This window comes from Pan troglodytes, chromosome 17 (genome assembly GCF_028858775.2).
Source record: "Pan troglodytes isolate AG18354 chromosome 17, NHGRI_mPanTro3-v2.0_pri, whole genome shotgun sequence".
In the NCBI taxonomy this organism is placed as follows: Eukaryota; Metazoa; Chordata; class Mammalia; order Primates; family Hominidae; genus Pan; species Pan troglodytes.
The window spans coordinates 89,159,187-89,177,753 of NC_072415.2; the positions used below are offsets into that span (position 1 = coordinate 89,159,187).

At 38.8% G+C, this 18,567-nt stretch overlaps 1 protein-coding gene across 23 annotated transcripts in view; it reads left to right on the forward strand.

The window, feature by feature from the left end:
* Positions 1 to 18,567, forward strand: part of ATP9B (ATPase phospholipid transporting 9B (putative)) — a 318,298-nt gene that overhangs the window by 20,997 nt on the left and 278,734 nt on the right. For all 23 annotated transcript variants that reach the window (XR_010152083.1, XR_010152079.1, XR_010152080.1 and 20 more), the window contains one exon: positions 6,909 to 7,082. Coding sequence is in view for 18 of the 23 variants with exons in the window: in XM_016933938.4 (XP_016789427.2) it covers positions 6,909 to 7,082 (174 nt within the window). In the remaining 5 variants the exon portion in view is untranslated. The remainder of the gene's footprint in view (positions 1 to 6,908; positions 7,083 to 18,567) is intronic.

The following is an 18,567-nucleotide window of genomic DNA, read 5'->3' on the forward strand; positions in this document are numbered from 1 at the left end:
TACTCTTTTTTACTGTTGAATGGTACTCCATTGTGTATATGTACCACATTTCCTTTATCCATTCATCTGTTGATGGACACTTAGATTGCTTCCAAATTTTAACTGTTGTAAACAGTGCTGCAACAAACATAGGAATGCAGGTATCTCTTTGATAACACCGATTTTCTTTATTTTTGGTATATACCAAGCAGTGGGATTGTTGGATCATATAGTAGCTCAATTTTTAGTTTTTTAGGAACTTTCAAACTGTTCTCCACAGTGATTGTACTAAGTTACATTCCCACCAACAGTGTACAAGGGTTCCCTTTTGTCTACATCCTTGCCAGCATTTGTTACTGGTTGTCCTTTGGGTATAAGCCATTTTAACTTGGGTGAGATGATCTCTGTTTGTAGTTGTGATTTGCATTTCTCTGATGATCAGCGATGTCGAACACCTTTTCATATGCGTGTTTGTGATTTGTATGTCTTCTTTTGAGAAATGTCTATTCGGATCTTTTGCCCATTTTTGATTAGATTGTTAGAATTTTCCATATAGAGTTGTTTGAGCTCCTTATAAATTCTGATTATTAATCCCTTGTCAAAGGGGTAGTTGGCAAATAGGCAAATATTTTCCCCCATTCTGTGGGTTGTCTCTTCACTTTGTTGATTGTATCATTTGTTCTGCAGAAACTTTTTAACTTGATGCTATCTCGTTTGTCCATGTTTGCTTTAGTTGCCTGTGCTTGAGGGGTATTGCCAAAGAAGTCTTTGTCCAGACCATTGTCCTGGAGATTTCCCCCAATATTTTCTTGTAATGGTTTCATAGTTTGAGGTCTTAGATTTAAGCCTTTAATGTGTTTTAATTTGATTTTTGTAGACAGTGAGAGATAGGAGTCTATTTTCATTCTTCTGCATATGGATATCCAGTTTTCCCAGCACCATTTATTGAAAAGACTGTCTTTTCCCCAGCATATGTTCTTGGCACCTTTGTCAAAAACAAGTTCACCATAGATGTGTGGATTTGTTTCTGGGTTCTCTATTCTGGTCCATTGGTCTATGTGTCTGTTTTTATGCCAGTAACTTGCTGTTTTGGTTACTATAGCTCTGCAGTATAATTTGAAGTTAGGTAATGTGATTCCTCCAGTTTTGTTCTTTTTGCTTAGGATAGCTGTAACTATTCTGGGTCTTTTGTAGTTTCATATAAATTTTCAGATTGTTTTTTCTATTTCTGTGAAGAATGTCATTGGTATTTCGATAGGGATTGCATTGAATCTGTAGATTGCTTTGGGTAGTATGGACATTTTAACAATATTGATTTTTCCAATCCATGTACATGGAATATTTTTTCATTTTTTGGTGTCCTCTTCAATTGCCTTCATCAGTGTTTTATAGTTTTCATCATAGAGATCTTTCACTTCTTCAGTGAAGTTAATTCCTAGGTATTTAATTTTATGTGTGGCTATTGTAAATGGGATTACTTTTAAAATTTCTTTTTCACAGTGTTTACTGTTGGCATATAGAAATGCTACTTATTTTTGTATGTTGATTTTGTATCCTGCAACTACTGAATTGATCAGTTCTAATAGTTTTCTTGTGAAATCTTTAGGTTTTTGCAAATATAAGTTCGTATCATCAGCAAACAGAGATAATTTGATTATTTCCTTTCCAATTTGGATTCCCCCTATATGTTTCTCTTGTCCGATAGCTCTAGCTAGGACTTCCAGTACTATGTCGAGTAACAGTGGTGACAGTGGGCTGAGAGTTTTGAAGTCTTCAGTTGGTATTGTGGATTTGTCTATTTTTCTTTCCACTTGTATCGGTTTTGCTGTATGTGTTTTGAAGCTCTGGTGGTAGGTGCATACATATTTAGGACTTTTAGATCTTAGTGGTGATTTGATCCTTTTATTATTGCGTTACGTCCCTCTATGCTAGGCAGTTCTTTTTTTGATGTCTTTGTTTTATATTAATATAGCTACTTGGCTTTCTTTTGACTAGTGTTTGCATTATATACAGTCATGTGTTGTTGAAGGATGGGGTGTGATGTTCTGAGAAATGTTAAATACCATTAATACTTAAAATACTTCCTCTAGATACTGAGTTTTGCACTCCAGAAATGTGTTTGGCAATTTCATTGTTGTGCAGCCATCCTAGAGTGTACTCACACAGACCAAGATGATAGTGACTACTGCACATCTAGCCTATATGGTATAGCCTATTGCTCCTAGGCTACAAACTTGTGCAGCATGTTACTGTACTGAATACAGCAGGCAGATGTGACACAATTGTGTATCTGTGTATCTAAGCATACTGAACATAGTAAAATACAGTATAAAACAAAAAATCATACAGGACACAAATTTACAGTGTGTAAATTAATCTTTAGCTTACTGGAACTTTTTTACTTTGTAATTTTTTTAATTTTTAAAAACTTATGGACTTTTTTGTAATAACACTTAGTTTAAAACATGAAGATACTATATTGTTGCACAAAAATATTTTCTTTTTTTATATTCTAATTCTATATGCTTTTTTCTTTTTTTAAAAAATTTATTTTTACTTAAACTTTTTTTTTTTTTTTTTGGTTAAAAACTGAAACAAAAACACACATATTAGTCTAGGCCTATACAGGGTCAGGATCATCAATATCACTATCTTCCACCTCCGCATTATGTCACTGGGAAGGCAGTAACACACGGAGCTGTCATCTCCTGTGTTAACAGTGTCTTCTGCTGGGATACCTCCTGAAGGACCTGTCTGAGGCTGTTTTACAGTTAGCTTTTTAAAAAATAAATAGAAAAGGTCTGATCTAAAATAATAATGGTACAGTATAGTAAATACATAAACCAATAGCATAGTCATTAGTTATGATTGTCAGGTATTAGGTACTGTACATAAGTGTATATGCTCGACTTTTATATGAATGACTGGTAGCACAATAGATTTGGTTTACACCAGCATCACCACAAAGATGTGAGTAATGCATTATACTATGAACGTTATTATGGCTGTGATGTCACTAGGTGTTAGGAATTTTTCAGCTTCCTTATTATGGGACCACTTTTTTATATGCAATCCATTGTTGACTGGTATGTCATTATGCAGCGATTAACTGTTTATTTTTCCATTTTTTTTACTTTTAATCTTTTCATATTAAATACCATTGTATTTAAAGTACTTCTTTAGATAGTGATTTTTGCACTTCAGGGGATGTTTGGCAATGTCTGGAAACATTTTTGATTGCCACAACAAGGGGCGAGTGTGGTCCTGCTACTAGCATCTAGTGCATAGAGGCTGGGGACGCTGTGAAATAAATATGTGCATAGGACAGCTTCACCCCAACAGAATTCTGTGGCCCAAAATGTTAATATGTCTCTGCTGGGAAATCCCACTCTAGGGCTTATGATATATATGGCTAACTTTTCACTGTCCACTTAAGGTTAGTATTTTACCACCTCCTGTAAACTATAGAGTCACCTACTCTTCCCTGTTAGGCTTCTTATATGTATTCACATCTGTTTATGTTGAAAATTTAACCTGACAGTTTAAGACGTTTTATTTTTAATAGTCATACATATTTTAAAGAACTTTCTGTTGCTCTTCCTTCATGCTAGAAGTTCCGTGTTTCCTTCTGGCGTCATTTTCTCCATCATGAGTCTTTCTTCAGCATTCTTTCAGGGCAGATCTCTTGACAGAGTCTCTTAGTTTTCTTTCATCTGAGAACATCTTTGTTTTGCCTTCATTCCTGAAGGACATTGTTGCTGGATGTAGACTTCTGGTTTCACAGTTCTTTTCTTTTAGCACTTCAAACATCAAGTTCCACTGTGCTTTGGCCTCCGTTTTTCTACATGAGAAATCTACAGGCATTTGAATCGATGTTCCTCTATATGTAATGAGTTGTGTTTCTCTGGCTGCTTTCAAGATTTTTTCCTTCATCTTTGCTTCTAGTAGTTTGATTATGATGTATCTTTATGTAGGTATCTTTGACTTCATCCTGTTTTAAGTTTGCTTTTTTAATTAGTAAATTACTTTCAGCAAATTTGGGAAGCTTTTGTCCATTTTTTTCTTCACATATTTTTCTGCCTCAATCTTTTCTGGTATTCTAATAATGACATGCATGTTAGACCTTTTCATATATAAATATAGAGAAATAGTGTGTATGCATGGGTGCGTGTGCACACACCCCCTCCCCCATCTGCTTAGAATTTCTGTCTACCCTAGGATGCTTGTAGAGTATTTTTAAAAAAAGAAAAAAAGAACTTCTGTTTTTCTATTCACTTCAAGACTGTTCAACTTTATCTCATGGAGCGTGGATATGATGGCTGTTTTAAAATTCCAATATGTTTTTCATACTGCAATTAGCATTTGTTGGTTGTTCTTTCTCTTGACTATTGGCCATATTTCCCTGTTACTTTGTATGTCGAGTTAAGTTTGGCTTGTATCCTGAACATTTTGAATATTGTGTTGTGGGATTCTGGGTCTCATAATCCTTTGAAGAATGTTTTGTTTTAACAGTGCATTGACCTGGGTAGGTTTAGACCCCCAGTTCTGTTTCACCACCAGTGGGTGGTGGTTGCAATGTCAGTTCAGTTGCAAAGCCTTGGCTGTGCCATCTGCTCCCCGCCAGTGCTTGTCAGGGCCTGTTGTGTAGGACCTGAGTAGTTCCCAGAGCCTGTCCTGTGCTTATTTGGGTTTGGGCACATTTTTGCAGCTCGGGGGTGAGCCTGGGACTTCTGTTGATTCATATACAGAATTAGGGCATCCCTCGTCCAGCTTTCTCCACTGTCTGGTTTATCCCATGTCTCCAATTTCCAGGGTTGTTTTTTCTCAGCTTTATGCTTTCTGAAAGTCAGGGTTTCCTCTCAGAGTTTTAGCTGTTCGTGTTGTTGTGAAGGTCCACCTGACTGGGACAGTTCTCAGGGAAAAGTTGTGTGAAAAGAGAGAACTACCAGGGACGTCCACATCCTGTTTGGACTCCAGGAGCCCATCTTCCTGTTTCCCTTGCTCTCATAGGAGGTGACTACAGTGTAGCCCTAATAGGGCTAGGAGAAACAAAAAGGAAAAAAGAAAAAAACGTTCTGCTTTGCAAGAGCCCCCTTTGCTGGGGCTGTGGCTAGAAAGGGTGGGTTTCTTCTGGAGTTTGCACTCTGCATATTGTGGGCAATGCAGATAGAGTCTTCACTTTGACAAGAACTCTGCATTGGACTTCAAGAGCCTGTTTTAGATACCTGGAGCTAAGCTGCCCTTGTCTTGAAACTGTGTGTGTCAGCCCCATCAACTGGAGGTCTGAAAGGAGGAAGAATTACTAGGAATGAAAATATGCCAGGTTGTGATCAGAAATATGATTCCATCGTACACGACATGTACACTCGGCCACTGCATACGCGTACCTTCATATCACCCATGCCTTTTGGCCTCTGGGTACTTAAAACGTGCTGTTTCTCTTTTGAGTTTTCTAGGCAGTGAGGACTGCATGACTGGGTTCCTGAGACTCCCTGTATTCTCTTGAAAAAAGAAAAGTCTTCCACAATACTGACCTATCTCTAAATTGCACTTTAGCAGAATGTGCTATAATTGCCTGCTTATGTGTTTGATTCCTATTTTTTGTTTCTGAAGAGCTCTTAATTTCCACTTATTGCTCCTTTCCTTCCCCTCACCAACAAGCCTTTCAAGAGGTGCATCCTTCTTCCCATGTGGACTTCTGCCCCCAACATTGATGGCCTTACTAACCAAGCTTGCTGCCTTGGCTCTATGCACCCTCCTGTAGGTCCCCCAGTAACCAGTGCTGTGATCACAGACCTATTGCCCTTAGACTCTTTCCGGGTATAATTTTTATCCATGGTCTGCCGTTGCTAGGGCCCCCAGTCCTGTTTTCCCCCTAAGCTGCCTGGCTGTGATCCAGACTGGACTCTGGACCTCACTTTGTTGGTTTGGAATACTTACTTTTCTCCTTATGTGTCAATTAAGGATGGTACTATCTCTGTCCCTTATTTATGTTTTAATAGTGGGTTTTGGTTAGTTTTAGCTGTCTTCTATATGGAATTTAGAGAATGTTAAAAAACATTTCAATATAAATGACTTTATCCCAGAGGAACCCACGAGTCTGCTTTCTCAGTTTTTACATTGAGACAATGCCTCCACAAATACTTAATGCAAAATTCAGTAAGACAGCACTTGTTGAATCACCATTATAGTTTCTGACAAATTGTTCTCAAAAAGGTAAGTTTTTATTTTTTAAAGATAAATTACATTTGTGATTGAGGAAGGATAAAAGGAACAGTTTTGATGATAGGCTGCCTGTTTCTTGAAATCAAGAGGATTGTTGAGCTTTAAAAGGTCTGCTGGTTGTTGAGATTTTTTCATTGAATAGCGCATTTTAGTGAAGAGAATAACAGAATAAATGGGACATAGCATCATTCCCCAAAGATATAAACTGTCAGCAAACCAAGGGATGATGTTGATACCTTTCAGATACAGACAGCTACATACTGTCGAACGTCACTTCTAGAATGTTGGTTGATGACTTAAAGTTGTGTAACATAGAGTGTTTAGATGTTGCTTGGAGTGAACATTCTTTGCTATAGTCATGTTTCAGAAGATTGGTTTTTTCTGACTGGATTAAGTGCAGTGAGGAGCTGTTGAGCAGCATTGGTTGTGCTGTCAGGCTGCCCATCCGCACCACAGATGCCTCCAGGATTATGCTCACAGCACGGTTAACAGAGACTTCTTCAGCTAGCACAGGCCTCGTTGGGCAGCTTTTTTACCTTAGCTAACTTATTCCTTTGCAAAAGAAAGCAGCCTCTGCAGTCTTATTTATAATGCTTTCCCTCAGCTGAAGACAGCCTAATTTGAGGAAATATTGTCCCTAAATGAAACACACTGTAAAGAAGACTGCTTGGCCTATCTCAGCACTCCATTTTTACCCTAACTAGGTACCAGCTGGAGGATGAGTCTGCGCATTTGGATGAAATGCCACTAATGATGTCTGAAGAAGGCTTTGAGAATGAGGAAAGTGATTACCACACCTTACCACGAGCCAGGATAATGCAAAGGAAAAGAGGACTGGAGTGGTTTGTCTGTGATGGCTGGAAGTTCCTCTGTACCAGGTTTGTTATCCATTGCTACCTAATTTCCTTATATGCTAAGGTTACTTATAAGGTTAGCTTCTAATATACTTATTAGCTATATTAATATAAAAACTCAAGGAGATATTCCTTAAATGATATCATGGAGATTATCAGTACATTAATCAAAGCCAAACAATGCTAATATGAAAGGAAAGGAAAGCCAAATTATTATCTTACGAGAAGTTTTAATGGTTAAAAGCTGGAGGCCGGGTGTGGTGGCTCATGCCTGTAATCCTAGCACTTCGGGAGGCTAAGGCGGGCAGATCACTTTGAGCTCAGGAGTTCGAGACCAGCCTGGACAACATGGTGAAACCCCATTTCTACTAAAAATACAAAAATTAGCCGGGCGAGATTGTGAGCTCCTGTAATCCTAGCTACTAGGGAGGCTGAGGCAGGAGAATCACTTGAACCTGGGAGGTGGAGGTTACAGTGAGCCGAGATTGAGCCACTGCACTCCATCCTGGGCAATGGAGTAAGACTCTGTCTCAAAAAAAAAAAAAAAAAAAAAAGCTAGAGAAAATTAGTGACTTTATAGCTAATGCATGATAGAATTAATAATGGTTGCTCTATCAACATTTATAAATGGTTTTTCTTTTTCTTCCCAAAAGATAGATATGGGCCTGTATTCCTCCGGTATATCTTTTACTCAGATTCACCTATATTTTCCCCCACATTTTGCTACATTTATTTTATTATTATTTTTATATCATTATTTTTCTGAGTCATTTCAGACTAGGTTGATTACTTCATTCCTCTTCTTAATTCTTCAGTGTGTATTTTCTAAGAAATAGGTATTTTCTTATATAACCTTAGTACAGTTATCAAATTCAGGAAATTTAACATTGATACAATGCTTTGTATCTACTTTAAGTTTATATTTCAATGTTGTCTATCATCCCAGTAATGTCCTTTGTAGCCTTATTTTCTCTAGTACTGGATATGGTCACATGTCACATTTAGGTGGCATGCTTTTTTAGTGTCTTTTAATCTGGAGTAGTAGTTCAGTGTTTATCTTTCATTCCATTGACATTTTTGAAGAATGAACATCAGTTATTATACAGAATGTTTCACATTCTGTTTTGTTTGTGTTTCCTCGCAGTTAAACTCAGCTTAAGCACCCTCTGGAATACTGTGTAAGTGATGCTATGGCCTTCTCAGGGTGTTTGATTCCGTTTGATTGATTTCTGGTCTTCCCTTTATTTTCTCTCTTATTTTGTTTGACTTTAACTCGCTTTTCTTTTTCTAGCTTCATAAGATGAATGCTCAGGTCTCCAATATTCTTCCTTTTTCCTTTCTAAAAATAGGTGCATTTAAGTTTTGACAGGTATTATCATTAAGTTCAAAATTTATTTCTTTTTTCTTTTCTTTTCTTTTTTCTTTCTTTTCTTTTCTTGAGACGGAGTCTTGCTTTGTTGCCAGGCTGGAGTGCAGTGGTGTGATGTCGGCTCACCTCAACCTCCGCCTTCTGGGTTCAAGCGATTCTCCTTCCTCAGCCTCCTGAGTAGCTGGGACTACAGATGTGCACCAGCATCCCCGGCTAATTTTTGTATTTTTAGTAGAGATGGGGTTTTGCCAAGTTGGCAGGCTGGTCTCAAACTCCTGACCTCAAGCGATCTGCCTGCCTTGGCTTCCCTTAGTGTTGGAATTATAGGCGTGAGCCACCGTCCCTGGGCCCAAATATTTTCTAATTTCCATTGTCATTTCTAATCTAAATCCATGTTTGATTTATAACTATGTTGCTTGATTTCCAAGAGATTTTTCCTAGTTAACTTTTTATAATTATTATCATTTTAAATAGAGACCAGGTCTTGCTATGTTGCCCAGGCTGGTGTTGAACTCCTGAGCTTAAGTGATCCACCTCAGCGTCCCAAAGTGCTGGGATTACAGGCATGAGTCACCATGCCCAACCTGTTTTTTGCAGTTATTTTTTTGTAATTGATTTGTATCTGAATTTCATGAGGCCATTGAATATACTTATAATTTTAAAAAATGGGCCAGGTGCAGTGGCTCACGCCTGTAATCCCAGCACTTTGGGAGGCTGAGGCAGGTGGATCACGAGGTCAAGAGATTGAGACCATCCTGGCCAACACAGTGAAACCCTGTCTCTACTAAAAGTACAAAAATTAGCTGGGCATGGTGGTGTGCACCTGTAGCCCCAGCTATGCGGGAGGCTGAGGCACAGGAGAATCACTTGAACCCAGGAGGCAGCGGTTGCAGTGAGCCGAGATCATGCCACTGCACTCCAGCCTGGCAACAGAGTGAGACTCTGTCTCAAAAAATAAAATAAAAATTTCAGTGTTTGTAATGTGTTGAGACTCGCTTTATGGTTCATCATATAGACAACTTGTAGCAAATTTTCTTTGTGTATTTGAAAATAATTTGTATTTTTCAATTGTTAAGTGCACTGCTCTGTATGTCAATGAAGTCATAGTTATTGGTTGTCTAGTTCAAATCTGTGTTGCTGTTCATGGTTTGCTTGTTTGTCAGTTACTGAGAGACTTCATGAGTTTCTAAACATCATTGTGGATGTGTCTTTCTTTTGGTTAATTTTGGAGTGTGTTATTAGATGATGGACATTTAGGATTATTAACCTTTTCAGTTGACCTTTTATTGTCTTTAATTGTTCCTCTTTTATCTTTAAATATACTTTGTGAAGACTTGTCTAATTTCAATAAAACTATACCAGCTTTTTTGATTAATGTTTGCATGGTATATATTGTCATTCTTTTATTTTTAAAAAAAATTTTTAAAAATTTTGAATTTGGAAATAATTAGTTACAGGAATTGCAAAAATAGTATAGACGGGTCCTGTATTAGTTCATTTTCACACTGCTAATAAAGACATACCCGAGACTGGGCAATTTACAAAAGAAAGAGGTTCAGTTAGACTCACAGTAGTTCCACATGGCTGGGGAGGCCTCACAATTATGGCAGAAGGCAAGGAGGAACAAGTCACATCTTATGTGGGTGGCAGCAGGCAAAGAGAGCTTGTGCAGAAAAACTCCTGTTTTTAAAATCATCAGATCTCGTGAGACTCATTCACTATCAGGAGAACAGCCCAGGAAAGACCCACCCCCATAACTCAATCACCTCCCACAACAGGTGGGAATTGTGGGAGTTAAATGCAAGATGAGATTTGGGTGGGGACACAGCCAAACCATATCAGGTTTCTTGTATTTTTGACCCAGTTTACCCCAGTTGTTACATCTTATGTAACTATAATATGAAACCAGGACACTTACCTTGGCACAGTGTGTGTGTGCAGTTCTTGGTGATTTCATCAGGTGTTGATCTTGTAATCACCACTGCAGCCAAGATGCAGAACCATTCCAACCCCACAGGGAGCTTCCTGTGCCACAGCCACTCCTGTCCCTCTGAGCCCTGGCCTTGGAAACCACTCATCAGTTCTGCATCTCGTTTTAATATCAAGAATGTTACATAACTGAAATTACTCAATATGTGATACTTAAAAATTTTTCTATTTTTTTTCCATATTGTAGTGATATCTGTATTATGTGATTTGTTTTTTGAGGTTGGCCTATTTCATTCAACATAATGCTGTGAGAGCCATCCAAGCTGTTGTGTAGGTTGTGTCAAGTTTTTGGATATTAGAAATAAGGCTGCCATGAACAATTGTGTACATTTGTGTGTGTGGATGTGTGTGGACAGAAGTTTTCATTTCTCTGGAATAAATGTCCAGAAACTTCATTGCTGGGTTGTATGGTAAGTGTATATTTAGCTTTTTAAGAAACTGCCAAAATATTTCCCAGAGTGGCTGTACCATTTTTCATTTGCACTAGCCAGTGTTTGAGAGATCCAGTTTATTGTCACTGTTGTTGATTGTAGCTGTTCTAGTAGATATGGAGTGATGGTTCATTGTGTTTTTCATTCCCATTTTCTTAATGCTAGGGAGGTTGGACATCTTTTTGCCATTTGTGTACTCTCGTAAGTAAATGTTTTTCCATCTTTAATTTCTACTTGTGTTGTTTATTATTTTTTTCTTGTTGAATTTGGAGAGTTCTTTACATATTCTAACTATGGGTCCTCTGTCAGACATGTAGTTGGACATATTTTCTTTCTTTCCTTTTTATTTATTTTATTGTTTTCTTTTTTTTGAGACGGAGTCTCGCTCTGTCACCCAGGCTGGAGTGCAGTGGCTCGATCTTGGCTCACTGCAACTTCCGCCTCCTGGGTCCAAGCCATTCTCCTGCTTCAGCCTTTCAAGTAGCTGGGACTACAGGTGCCCACCATCATGCCCGGCTAAGTTTTTTTGTGTGTATTTTGGTAGAGACAAGGTTTCACCATGTTGCCAGTCTGTATCTTGTCTTTCCATCCGTTGAGATTCAGAGAGACTTCACTGGATCCAGTGTTTTTAATTTTGGTGAGGTCTGAATTATTGCTTTTGTTACTTTTGTGAATTGTGCTTTTGGTGTCGCATCTAAGAATTTCACAGAACTCTTTGTTGAAGATGTTCTTGCATGCATTTTATAGCTTTACATTTGAATATTTAAAAAAATTTTTTTGGTGAGGTGAGAGGTTTAGGTTGAAGTTCATTTTTTAGCCAGTGTGTATCCAAATATTCTAATACCACTTGATTGTACGTGAGCGGGGCTGTCTGTGGCCTTGGTTCTGTTCTCTTCTCCATCTCATCAGTGTGTCAGTTCCTGCCAGTACCACACAGTGTGCTGTACTGTGGCTTTATAGAAAATCTTAACATGGGTAGGCTAATTCTTCTTACTTTTTTCAGAAATCTTTAAGTTATTCTAGTTCCTTTGCCTTCCCTTAGAAATTTTAGAATAATCTTGTTCATATCTACAAAATCCTTACTAGGATTTTGATAGGACTTGTGTTGAACCTATATATTTTATTAGTTTGGGGGGGGATTGACATGTTTCCTATGTTGAGTCTTCTAGATCATGAACATGGTACCTTTTGCTCCGTTTTATTTGAAGATAATTTGATCTCTTTCACTAGCGTTTTGTAGTTTTCAGCATGCAAACATTAGATTTACTCCTAAGTGTTTAACTTTTTGGAGTGATCGTAAATGGTTTGGTATTTTAAATTTTGGATTCCACATTTTCTTTGCTAGTGTGTAGAAATACAGTTGATTGTGTACGTTAGATCCTTTATCCTATAACCTTGCTGAACTCACTGGTGCTAAGAGTGGTTTTGTAGATTCCTTGTAATCTATAAAGACAGTCATGCCATCTGCAGATAGCAGTGGTATTACTTCTTCCGTTATGGTCTGTGTGCCTTGCCTTGTGGAGCTGGCTGGAACGTACAGCATTGTGCAGTAGCGAGAAGGGTCACCGTCACCTTGTTCTTTCCCAGGTGGGAGCTGACAGTATTGCAGCATTAAGCAGATATGGACTGTGGGTTTTTTAAAGATATTACTTAACTAAACCAAATAACTATTTGTAGTGTTTTTTTTTTTTTTTAAAGAAATCTATCTTGTATTAAGAAACAAAACAGAGCATTTGCAGGAGAAGTGGTCTAATACATAGTTTTGTCAGACCCAGAAACAGGCTCTGGAGATGTAAGTTGCAGAGTCCTTATCATTGTGGTGATCGTGGAAGCCACACAGAAGGATGATGTTCTTGAAAAGTTTGGGAGACATGTGGTATACCTCTGTGAAGAATAAGGAGGTGACACCTTTGGAAAGAGGATGTATTGGAAAGGAAGAATAGTATCCATCCTCTTTGGCATGAGGAAAACTAGGGGAGGAAGAATGAAATAGTGGTGGTGACTGTGACTTCTATTCTCAATTGGGAACATCAGGTCAATTGAGTAAGGATATGATTAGGATTCAGACGAGGGCTGAAAAAAATGGGAAAATTTGGTCACGCTTTGGTAGAGATCATCAATAATCAGCAAAGGAAAATCAATAATAATTTGTATTGAACTTGGCATAAATTTATGGTGATGAGTCCATCAGGGAAGAGCCTGGGTGATGACAGAGCTGGCTGAGGAAGTGTGGTGTGGGGAGTTGTGGTGAGGTAGGCCCCCACGACGTTGTGAATTGATGAGTTTGTAGGGGCAGAGAGTTGACTGCTACCAATTTGCTTAGGCTAAGTGCTTTTCTTCTGTGGTCCATATGGTCCCTTCTTAAAGAAGATGGGTGTTCTCACCACTATTTACAGCCAAGAACTGGAAGAGTCCCTTTTGTGACAGCTAAGAGCCAGCCCAGAAATTGAACCAGGTCCCGACCTGGTGACCTAAAGCCCTTCCTTTTTGCACCCTGAACTGGGAACTTTGCTAGGATAAGGACGCGTGGCCCGAAGAAGACCCTGATTTGCTGTCTTTGAAGTGGAATAGCTCTGTGGCAAATGCCTGGTCTCCCCATCCTAGAGGTACATCACCGTGGAGATCATTGGGTTGAGAAGGTTGAGGATCTGTGTCCAGGCCGTTAGGTGATTTTTAGTGTGTGTGGAAAATCACTGGGTATTGGGGGAGACTGCAGGATGTTCATAGAGGAAGTGGGAACTGGGCACTGATGGGTGCAGTGCTGGGGACATGGGCAATGCAGTGTTCATGGTGGGGACTCTTCACAGACCCTGTGTGTTGTGGAAGTGGTACTTATTTGGCCATAGTAGTAACAGTAGCATACCAGCACTGTACTAGTCAGGTAGTTAACAAGAATTGCAGACTTTAGAATGTTCTCAGTCTCATCATAGTGTTAAATAGATTATTGAATTAATTTTTCTGGTTTTTCACATGATTTTGTTTTTACCAAGTGAAACATAACAGCCAAATTTTAGGTTTTACTTATAATATACTCCTTTTCTTAAGGAAAATATTAAGAATATACTTGAAAATATAGATGGTAGCAGCAAAAACACCCGTGTTTGCAGGAGTTAAAACAGCTTAGTAAAATATCCTAGATTTGTCTAGGAAGTCTTTATCTTTTTTTTTTTCTTTTTGAGACAGGCACTCTCTTGCCCAGGCTGGAGTGCAGTGGTGCCATTATGGCCCACAGCAGCCTTGACCTCCAGGGCTCAAGCAATTCTTTCACCACAGCCTCCCAAGTAGCTGGGACTACAGTCATGTGCCACCACACCCGGCTAATTTTTTTATTTTTATAGAGGCAGGGTCTTTCTATGTTGTCTAGGCTGAAAGTCTTTATTTTAATAAATTGTGATCATGTGGAAAAAGCTAGCTGAGCCATCTTGGCAGGCTGTAATCAGTCTATATGGCACTAAGGAATGTCCTACTGCCATATGGGATGAGAAGCGACCTGAGGTATTGTCATGCTGTTCTTATTCAGGAGATACCTGCTACACTGAGAAATCGTTATGGAAGTTAAACCCTGCACGTTAGAGAACCAAACTATACATTTAGCAAGTAGATTGGTCTTCTTTGTTTCTTATAAATTTTCAGTTGTGAATGTTTGCTACTTTTTACTTTCCCAAATACCAGGCATTATAAAATTCACTGTTACTAACATTATTTGGTGGCTCAAAGAATAGATTTATACAGTTAGTTTAACTGCAGGAGGAAAATGTTTGGAATCTTGCAATACAGGTAGATTGTAACTATTATTAATGAGTTGTAAATATTTAAGTGTATTTCTATTTGTAGATCCTGTAAGTAGTAAGGATCATTTTAAAATTATTATTAAAAGACTGAGCGAGTAGGCTTTAATTTCTTCATGGCTTGAGACCTGCTTTCTCATTTTTATTTGACAAAAATCCCAACTTGGACACTTTGAAAAAATTGTTCTGGTATCTGTCTTTTAAAACTTTGAATCTTTTTCATGTGAGTGAATACACCTTTCTGTAAGCGGTTGTGAGTCATATTGATAGTTCTCTGATCTGGGTTAATGTCTTTCTCACGAGATTTACATTTCACTTGTTATCAAAAATCACTTTGTCCTTAGGAAAGTGGAGCCAGTGAATGGCATTTCCATAAGACGGGAGGGGAGGTATCAAATGCTGGGATTATTCCTAGTTCTAATGTCCTCAACTAATCGGCAGACGTTGAGGGCACAGAAGCATGGGCGAATGTGCTCATCTTTTAAGAAGACATCAGCATTGTGTTGCTTTTAAATTGGTGACCATAGGTATCTATTGGATATAATAATTGTCTAATTTTTGGGGGGTGGAGAGAAAGGAGGCTAAAACTGTGGGAATTATTTAACTATGACTAGTTAACATTTTAGAAGATAGGCTCTTGATGTGTTAATATGCTTTGTTTAATGTTATGATTTGATTATAGAGGCATTTTGTGAAAAGCTACTAATCCTAAAACATTTTAAGAAAAAGTATAACTTGTACACTGCTGGATATAGTTTCAGCTGGACTTGATGATGTAAGGCAATTTAAATATAAGGGGGAAAGTGTTCCTGAATAATCGATAATTTAGAAACTATTTCGCGTACATAGAAATGCTATTGAGTAAAGCTCCTAGTTACTGTCTCCCAAGGACTTCTGTTTGCTTCTCCCTCGTTTTGCAGTATTTGCCAGTATGCCTTCCTCACATTTTTGTCCTCAAAAATTCCCCATATTTCATTTTCCTTTTTAGCTCTACTACTCAGTGAGGCTTAAACATACTGTTTTCGTTACAGTGTTTCTGTATCCTTGGGGCTCATGCCCTTTACTGCTAGCATGGAAGTCGCCTGACTCCCCTGCATAGTGGTTTCTGGCTGCATGATCCAGGAGCAGTTCTGGTGCACCTGCAGGCCTTTCACACCTCATGCCTGTTGCGAGTGTATTCGTTCAGTTTTGTGTAGTAGCACATGATATGATAGTGGCGTCTTAACCACTACTTTATTCTGTCTGTACACAATAAAATTATTAGTAGCACAGTGATATGAATAACATAATTTATATCATCAAAGTCTAGGCATCTTAGATTTACTGGTACAGGGTTATAGAGGAAAAAACTGAGTAAAATGTTGAATATTTATGTTTTTAGCAGTGGGCATTGAATTTAGAGTTTCTCGAGTGAGAGTGATGTCAGTGAGGCATTAGTTCATGTAGTTGCTGACAGTGATGGTGACGTTAAGGTTTCTGTTGTGGCTGCTGTTTACAGTGCTCATGTTATGCAGACAGTGGTCTTGCGTTTATAGTGTCGTTTGTCTGGAAGAACATGTTAATATCAGATAATGCTATAAAGCTTATATTTTCTAAATTTTATATGTATCTTTTCAAATACTTAGATCTTAATATTTGATTTTTTCATTTTGAATTTGTCTGACTTTTGTATACTAGAACATCAGAGTAGATAATTATGTGTCTTAGAGCAAAAATTCATATCTGAGTCCGTTCCTGAAGAATTTTGCTCTATTTGAAATGCTGAAGAGAAATGTGCTTATATGAAGCCTGTCTTGCACCTGTGGCCCAGCTTGCAATGTGCTCTGTTGATGCCACTGCTGTCCAGTAGAACTCACTGTAGTAATGGAATATTCTCCATCTGGGATGTCCATTATGGTAGCCACTAGCCAGGGTGCCCACTGAGCTCTTGAGATGTGGCTGATGTGACTGAGGAACTGGATGGTAAGCTTTATTTAATTTTAATTAATTGAAATGAAAGTTGCCACATGGGGCCGATGGATGCTCATTTGGACGGTCCAGGCCTGGGTACTCTTTGTGCCCAAGCTACTGTTGGGAGGAGGGTGACCTTTTGAGTGGGATGTTGGGAGGCAGGAGAGTGAAGACCGAGGCCTCGGGGGCTTCCTCCGTGGGCGGCATTGTGCTGAGCCTTTGTAGTGTGTAGACTCCACTCTTGTCAGTGCTTTGCAGATGAGTGAACAGAGACTCAGACCAAGGAGCTTCCATAGGGTCACTTGCTGGTGATTGTCTCCAAAACATGACTTTAAAATCCATGTTTTTCCATTGTGTTTTGTTGCCTGCTCACAAGTGATTCATTTTTTTCCCATCATCTCTTGAATGGCTGTGGTGCCATGCCTGGGCTGAGGAAAGGCGGTGCATGAACTTGAGCAAGAGCTGGCCTCTGCCTGTTGTCAGCTCAGTGAATGGACATGATACTGATGTGGCGGGAGGTTGAGATCCAGGCTCTCGTTTCAACTCTGCCATTGCCTAGTGGTTTAGTCTTAGAGAAGTCACTTGCCTGTGGGACCTCCAGTTTTCTTGTCTATGTGATGTGGGAGTTCGGCATCAGTATAGTGTAGTTGCAGTTGTCTGAGATGGTAATTCTTAGGTAACATAACTAGGATTTTCCTGGCCCTAGGAGTGTGTGCTGTCACCAGATAAAAGAGTGATGATTTATAGCTGCTGTTGGTGGGAGGAGTTGGGGAAGGAGTGCCCATGAGCCCCTGCCATGGGGGAAGGCGACTCAGAGTGGAAGAGAGCACAGAGCAGTCGCAGTCTGCATGGCACCACAGCAGGGGTGCTGGAGGGAAGGAGGCATGTGAGAGTGTTCGAGATGGACAGTACAAGCAAGAGGTAAGGTGAGAGAAATAGTCATTGAAAGCTTACTCTATTTTATTTGAAGCCTTATTTAATTTTTCTTTCATTCAAGCATAAACAGATAAAATATTATCAGCATTTTATTGAAATCTACTTGACCATTTCCTTTCCTACCCTACCAAAAATATTAATGGTGAACATACTTGTTTTGACAATCTTAAATCACTTTAATACCACTCTGATTTATAAGTGTTGTGGACTTGAAAGTATGCTTTCAGTTTGGAGGTGTTTGGGTTTATTGTTTCAAAAGTGCTGATGGCAGTGCTAAGATGTTCCACTCTTGCAAAGCTCAGTCTTTGTGTGCTGCGGTAGAAGTTCTAGAATAAGTGTGGGGGGAGCTGGCTTGCTTGGCTATCCCCGTGGCAGAGCATCAGCCCCGTGAGAGAGCACCGCTTAAGGGAGCAGTGCTTGGCAGTCCTTCACGTGCTGGAACAGTCCCTGTTAAGGATGGGCAGCCTCCACAGAACCAACCTCTGACCTTTCAATGTGAGGATCTTCCCAGCACAGCTGAGAATTAAGTGGATATTCATAGGGATAGTACCAACTTCAGTTGAGACACACACACATGCCCTCATAAGGAATGCTACTATGGGAGATTTATGAAGTTTACTTCATATATTCAAATTCATAAATTCAAATACTGAAACCTGCAAGTTTTCAGTATTTGTAAAGTGATTTCTAAAGCAGGAGAGCATTATGATTATATAGTAAAGGTGTGGCACTCCAGCATGGGAGACAGCAATTCTGAGATGGAGCTCTGATGTGTCAGCCTCATTTTGTAATCAGCCTTATGCTGTCATTTTCATGCAAAACTTTTTGTTAACTTTTAAGCTTCCTTTGTCACAAACATGAAGAATATTTGACTTATACGGCAGGCTTTCTATTCTAGCCTTGAATACAATTAGAAGGTGAGATTTAACAACTTCCTTTAATAAGCCATTCTGAGTCTTTCTCTACATTTTGAAAATTTAAATTAAACCAAAATTTTAATACTGAAGTTTAAATTCATGATTATTTTGTGCTTAAAAGAGATGAAT